Source organism: Hydra viridissima, unplaced genomic scaffold, assembly GCF_058129835.1.
Source record: "Hydra viridissima isolate aposymbiotic clone 2 unplaced genomic scaffold, HvirCarnegie_v1 scaffold_2, whole genome shotgun sequence".
NCBI lineage: Eukaryota > Metazoa > Cnidaria > Hydrozoa > Anthoathecata > Hydridae > Hydra > Hydra viridissima.
In genome coordinates, this window is record NW_028324301.1 from 15921830 (window position 1) to 15929394 (window position 7565).

Genomic DNA, 7565 nt, shown 5'->3' on the forward strand with positions numbered 1-7565 from the left:
AAGTGCTAGTAGATATTTGGTGAAGAAAGCTTTAGACAAATTATCACCTAGTAAAAAAAAGTTTGTAGTGATACCAAGTTCTACAACATCAACAAACGTTTCATCGATCAATACATCGAGATATGACGATTAAAAATCCATTTAAAAGATTAAGAAGATGGTGGAAAAAGATGAAAGAGAAAAAACGAATAAATAGAATAAAACCTGTTCATTACGAATATTGGTTTATAAAAGAATAAATATTTACAATGTATATTAAAATCGTATTTTTTGTAATCGTTTAAATGCTGTCGAATTTGTGATAGAATTAAATTTATTTTCAATTTGTTCTGATACACCCCATAGATATGCGCAACATCTCAATCGATCGACAAAACAACATAACTTTTTCAAAGGCGTCGTTTATTTCCTTGCTCAATGTTTTTTGTTCCATTGTAATTATATTTTAATCTAAAAAAAATTACAGATTACAAAAATGACAGATAAATTAAATAAACATTAAATCTTTTCGATCTATTGTGGTAAATATGTGATTCCAATAAAGGCGTTCATGTTTTGATATTTCATCTTCCATGGAATACCCTTTCATTCGCATCCACCTTCGTACAGTTTCGTGCGATTTTTCGTATGACTTTTCTCGATCGTAATCGTAATCGATCGTGTCCAAATTGTAGTGACTAATGTTCAATTCTCTTCCCATTTTTTTCCAATCAATTCCAATGCGTAACGATACAAAATTAACAAATTCTCGATATTTCATTTTTTTTAATAACTAAAAATTAAAAACAAAAAAAAACAATATATATTTTTATATAATTAATTTTACACCCTCTTTCAACAAAGAGTCGCACATTTCTTTTCGTTTCTTTTCATCGCTCTTCATTATTTCGGGCAAACGTTTTATAATATCGTTATCGATATCGACAGTGTTTCCTTCATCGTCATTTTGAATAATGTAAATATCTCCTCTGATCGATCTAAGGAGCGGATATTCTTTCACGTGAGCATTTCTCGGATAAGGAAAAGGTTTGATTGCGTATAAAGCGGTATGATGAGGAGATAAAACGAGATATTCTTCCATCTTTGGTATTTTTCTCACGTTGGTTAACCTCGGTTTTCGCAACTCACTTTTTGATAAATGAAGAATGCGTACCATTATTATTATGATGCTAAAAAAACAAACAAACAAAACAATATAAAATCAAGATAAAAATTTACACAAACAAGGATTGTCGTCAATAATCATCGATTTTCCTTCTTCGTTTTGAATTATTGTACGAGCGTGATTTTTACAATAAGATAAAGACGTTTTATCTACAACATAAACGTCGTATTTAGCAAACAATTCGTCGAGGAACGTTTTCTTTTTAATGTAAAAATCTGCAAAACATTCGTGATTTTCTAACCAATCGTTTAATTTATCGTTTGCGAGTTGTAAAAGCGTTTCTTTTTTTTCTTTTTTCCATTGTTTTTCGACTTGACAACACGCGCAATTGCAACAAATCGAGTCGATCTTTCTGAGTAGACGAATATCTTCTTTTTTTTTTCGAATATAACTCATGAAACGAGACGTTTTCCATTCTAGCGCTTTTTTTTCAAATTGTTTTTTTTCACATCGTTTACACAAACAGTCAAACATCTGGAAAAAAAGGAGTGATTTTTTATTAGAATTTTTTTATTTGGTTGTTATAAAAAGACAATCTTTGGTTAGAGTTTAAACCCTTTTCTTTCAAACCGTAAGGATCTACAGCGACTTGTTGTTGTTGTTGTTGTTGTTGTTGTTGTTGTTGTTGTTGTTGTATAACCAAAGGAGGTGGTAATTTCTTTACCTGTCTTTTTTCTTCGTTATCCGTTTCTGCATTTGTTATTTTTCTTTTATTATTATTATTCATCTAAAATAAAACAAATAACAATTATATATTATATTTTTTACACAAGTTATGCAAGTTAGATATTTTACACAAGTTGCAAATAAAAACGTCCAATATTTCGTCCCAATCTCCGTATTCTTCTGTATTGCATTGAGAACACGTGTCGTATTCAAATTCGTGCGACTGTATTGTTTCGCTTTCGTAAAACATATCTTCGTACATTTCTTGAATTTGGTCTTCGATTAGCTTCATTTGCGAGGTGAGCTTTTCTCGCGCCTTTTCGTATATTTCACCGTGCAATTCGATTTGTCGGTTAAACGAGCTTACCACCGCTTTAACAAACATCTTTTTAGGATTTTCATAATCAGATTCTTCCACTACACGATCTAGCGTAAAGTGTAGATTAAGTGGTTCGCTATCGTTAAAATAGCAAACTTTTATTTTGCGAACAAAAGAGACCGCGTTCAAAGACTCTAAAGACGGTGTTGTCGATTTCAAGGTCAAAAAATCATCGACGCGATTGAACAATTTCGTTTTCCAAATCATTTCGTTATCGTTCAATCCGATATCGATCCAAAAATACGATACTGTAGAAGATACGTTTCCATCTTTGTTTATGCATTCGTCTTCAAAAGCGATACGAGTTACAGTGTGAGGATCGTTTTTATAATCAAAATCTCGAAAAGGTGGATTTTTCAATGTCGTAGCTGCACTCGGTATCATTCTGCTACCAAAGTAAAACATGTCAAACATTTCATCGCGCATGCTCTTTAGTCTCGTTTCGATTCTTTCATAATCGTTTTTGAGTTTTTCGATTTCTTCTACAAACGTTTGTTCTTTCAAGTCTATTTGTTTGCTAAAAGACGTCATCAAAGCGTTAACCAAAGTAAGACCTTGATACTTGTAATCAAATTTGTTAAGTTCTCGATCTAAAATAACGAGTTCTTTAGAATTGTGAAGATAACAAACTTTAATTTTGCGAATAATCGAAGGATCATCCTGTGGTGGTGGAGACAAGTCGTACCGATACAACTCTTCTCTCCATTCTTCATCATTCCACTCAATGTCAATCCAAAACACCTTTTGGTTACATCTTTGATCGTTGTTTTGTTCATCGTCGGGCGAATGAAAAACACATTCGTCGTATACTTCCAAACGAGTAGAAAATGTCATTTTTTTTTTTTTTTTTTTTTATTATTAATTTTTTTTTTTTACAATCTGAAAAAAAACACATTTCATATATATTTCATGTATATTAAAAACAAACAACAAAAAAATTACAATGTGATATCGACAGCGTTAATTTGTTCCGGCTCGGGATAAAAAGGAGTGAAAAATTTTCTCAATCTTTCGTTGTTATCAATGCAAAATTCGATAGCTTGAATTTCTTGAACGTTAAAGTCGTCCTTCATTACTTTCTTAGCCTTCCAAGGATTTTCGTTATGTTCGCGATTCCAAACAGTGTTTTGATAATTGATACATTCTTTGATGATTTTCATCATGATTTCGGGATTGGAAGGATCAACGAGTTGAACGAAAAAGATATCCATTTCATCGCGAATTTCGTAGGTGCGTTCTTTGGCGTTGTTCAAAATCATGGTTCGTTTGACAGAAGGATTGTCACTACAAAACTTTTTTTCAGCTCTGTAAAAAAGCAAGTGTTGTTCGACGCATTTTTTATATTCGAACAAAGAATACGAAGGCATACCGTTTTTGATGGTTGTCCAACGACGATCCGCTTTCAAAGGTAAATTTACTTTGATGGGTTTTTGGTAAAAAGCCGGATCGAGAGACGTATACACTTTGTTCAAAGTGAGAGTGTCCAGTTGAAAAAGAGGAACAACGTGTGCTTGAACATAACCTCCTCCGTTGTTAGATTCGTTGACTACCTTTTCTACGTTTGAAATCATGTAGCAAGTAGCTTCGGATAAGTTTGGATAACCGAATTTCATTTTTTTTGTTTTCTTCTTTTTTTTTTTCTTCTTGATGAGAGTTGCTGCTTCTTGTTCGCTTTGGTTTCGAATGATTTATATCTAAAAAAACGTCGTATTTATACGGTAAATCGGTTTAAACAGGTGATTAAATAAACGGTTGCATTTACAATAAAAACAATGTTTATAGGTCAAAGTTTAAACCAATATTAGCGTAACGTCATGACAACTGCGCACTTTAATAGTTACGTCAGAGATACGTCACGTATTGACAAAGGAACGATATAAACGTTTATAATAAAAACATTGTTTAAAGTTTAAAGTGTAAATCAACATCGATATGACATCATGGAACAGCTGAACCAACAATGAAAAAACATATAAAAAAAAGCTATCGATTTTTTTTTAAAAAAAGCAATCGATTTTTTTTTAAAAAAATAAAGAAAAAAAAAAAAAAAATGCAAAAACAGCATCGAGAAGAAGAAGAAAAAGAAGAAGAAATTTTATTTATGAAAAACGTAGATGCTAAAAAAAACGTTTTTTTAACAGGAAGCGGCGGTTGCGGTAAAAGTTACATGATTCGAAAATGCTATCGTTATTTAAAATCGATCGGAACGGAATGTCGTATGACGGCGAGCACTGGAATAGCCGCTAGCTTGTTTGAAGACGGAAGTACGTTGCATTCGTTAGGCGGGATAGGAATCGGTTACGGAAACGGAGGGTTTAAAAAACAAATGAACGAAATCACAAAAGAAACGTGGAAAAAATTGGAAGTGTTGTTCATCGACGAAATAAGCATGCTAGACGGAAGTTATTTCGATCGTTTAAACGGTTCGGTGAAAGCGGCGAGAGGAAACGATAAACCGTTTGGAGGAGTGCAATTGATCGTGAGCGGAGATTTTGTTCAAATATCGCCGGTAAGCGGAAACTATTGTTTTGAAAGCGAAACTTGGAAAGAAGCGAATTTTGTAAAAGTGGAATTGAAAACGTCGAGACGACAAAAAGACGAAACGTTTGCAAAAGCGCTTAGCGAAATTCGCGTTGGAACAGTGTCGAGTAAAACCCTGTGGTTTTTCAATTCGCGTTACGAAGAGGAATTGCCTTTGAACGTACCTCGACTCTATTTTAAAAACGCCGAATGCAACGTTCACAATCGATACATGTTGAGTTTGATCAAAAACGAAAAAACTCACGTGTTTACGAGCATCGATTACAACGCTCGAGGTTATTCTTTTCAGTTGCCTCAAAAATTGGAAGTAAAAGTAGGAGCGATGGTGATGTTGGTTAAAAATTTGAACGAACGGTTGCACAACGGTTCGTTGGGAACGATAACTAAAATAGACGAACGTTGCGTGTACGTTAGATTCAACAACGAAAATCAAACGAGTGCAATCGAAAAAATCGAAGAAAGACATTACGAAGGTGAAACGGTGGTTTCTAGTCGAACAAACTATCCGCTTATTTTAGCTTATGCGATGACCGTTCACAAAGCTCAAGGTTGTACGTTTGACAAATTGGTGGTGTTTTCCTCGTTTCAATTTGCACCGGGACAATTGTATACAGCTTTGTCGCGCGTTAGAGATATAAAAGGATTGTATTTAGGAAACGTGATCGGTTATCCGCAACAAAATCGTAAAGTGATGGATTTTTATAAAAACTGTTGATTTTTTTTTTAAAAAAAAATATTGTAAAAAAATTTTTTCTTTTTTTTTTTAAGAGAAAATAAAACAATAATGAAATTCAAAAGAAAAGAGTTTAAAAACGAGGACGTGTTAAACAGATTGGTGTACGAATCGAAACGCGTTTTTGTAGACGATGAAATAGTCAACGAAGCTGTTATCAACGAAGCCTCTGAAACGATCGATTCGATCGAAAAAAAATATAAACGACATGATTAAAAGACTTTACGAAAAGACTTTTTTGGAACCAAATCGTTTGTCGTGTTTTAACAAAACGTATTACGTCGAATACAACCTTACGATGGCTTATTGTTTGGGTGTGGAATACGACGTGGACGACGAATATTATCGAATTCGTTTGCAAGAATATCAAAGTCCCGTGTATTCTGTAAACGCGTTATCGTACGCCATTTCGATGAAAAATCATCAAAAAAAAAGTTGAAAAAAAGCGCCGTATCGATGGGAATGAAAAAGAGCGGTTGGAGCGTGTTGTGCTTGCTTCGTTTTGAAGCGGTGTCTTATGTTCGACAACAACAACAAGAAAAACAAATGAAAGTGATGAAAGAACTGACGACGATCGGCGGTTTAAAAAGAATACATCCGATGAGCGAAGAAGAACTGAAAATCAAAAGGGAAAAAAAGAACGAAACACGACGAAACAAAAGACGAAAAGACAAAGAAACGATGACCGAAGAAGAACTGAAAATCCGAAGGGAAAAAAAGAACGAAAGACAGCGAAACAAAAGACGAAAAGACAAAGAAACGTCGACCGAAGAAGAGCTGAAAACGAAAAAAGAAAAAGTCAACGAAAGTCAACGAAACAAAAGACGAAAAGACAAAGAAACCTCAACCGAAGAAGAGCTGAAAATCAAAAGGGAAAAACGAAACGAAAAAATACGACAAAAGAGATTCGAAAAAAACCTCGTTCTCGAAGCGGAACAAAATCGATGGGAAATTGCCGGACCGTGGCAACGCGGTGATGTCAATTCCAACGGCGCTACTTCTTCTTCTTCTGCTGCTGCTGATGGTGCTGCTGTAAAGTCTAGTCGATTTTACAACAAGAACAACAACAACAACAACAAAAACGGCGAATTTGACGCGTGGAAAAAAGAACAAACTTTTTTGGATTATTCGCCGTTGTTCGGAGAAGGATTGTGTTTTTACGCCGCGATAGTCGTTTCGTTAACGTTGAGCAAGCTGAACGTGGATTCGTTAGAAAAGTGGAAAGAGTTTTTAAAATCGCGTTACGAGGACGATATCGACGAAGACGGTAACATCGCGATCGGAGGCGGCGCTGACATTGAAGAAGAAAGCGAGTTTTACGAACTGTTGGAAGAAGGACTGAGCGAAAAAGAAATCGAAATTCAAAGAGCGGCGTTGGCAAAGCTCAAAAAACCGTTCGTGACTTTGGAAACGTTACGCGAAACGTGTCAGGATTTTGCGTACGACGACTATTTCCTCGATCGCAACGTGCAAGTGTGGACGTATCGCGAAAAAAACAACAACGCGATTTATTACATGAAAAGTTTCAAGAGGAAAGCCGTCAGAAAAACGAAAGCGTTTATCAAGTGCTTGTTCGAAAGTCGAAAGTGTCTTTCCGAAGAACGAGACAAACACAAAAAGTTTTCGACGCGAGAAGAACGAGAGGCGGCTAACGTTCGTTTGCAAAACAGAAACACGTTGAAGATATTTTTGAGAGAAGAAGAAGGAGGAGAAGAAGGAGGAGAAGGAGAAAACGGTTTGCAAACGCAAAGATTGCACGCTTGTTCCATGTTGACGCTGCGACACTGTTTTTATTACGAAATGTCGACCGCTCGTTTGCAAAAAATGCAGCAGTGCGAAAAGTGTTCGTTGTTTTTCACTCATTTGAACAACCATTCGCCTTTGTGCGAAGGATTTTACAGCAAGACTCAGTTTGCTTTTTCCAAACACGGCTATTACGGAGAAAACGAATCTTTTCTGGGCAGCTCGAGAGTGACTCCTCCGTTTTTCATGACGTTCGACACGGAAACGGAACTGGTGAAGAGCTCGCGCGAAAAAACGACTCCTACCACGAGAGAGTTGGGTTCTCAAAAGTATTTTTG

General features: G+C 35.3%; 1 protein-coding gene across 1 annotated transcript; it reads left to right on the top strand.

Moving 5' to 3' along the window:
• Positions 1 to 4377: 4377 nt before the first annotated feature.
• On the top strand, positions 4378 to 5466 carry LOC149892217 (ATP-dependent DNA helicase PIF1-like). The gene has a single exon (XM_090078093.1). It carries the CDS (start codon positions 4378 to 4380, stop codon positions 5464 to 5466), a length of 1089 nt encoding a protein of 362 aa, XP_089934219.1.
• Positions 5467 to 7565: the final 2099 nt, after the last annotated feature.

Bases quoted from the DNA above. Each gene is read 5' to 3' on its own strand.
- LOC149892217 (XM_090078093.1), top strand. From the start codon at position 4,378: ATGATTCGAAAATGCTATCGTTATTTAAAATCGATCGGAACGGAATGT.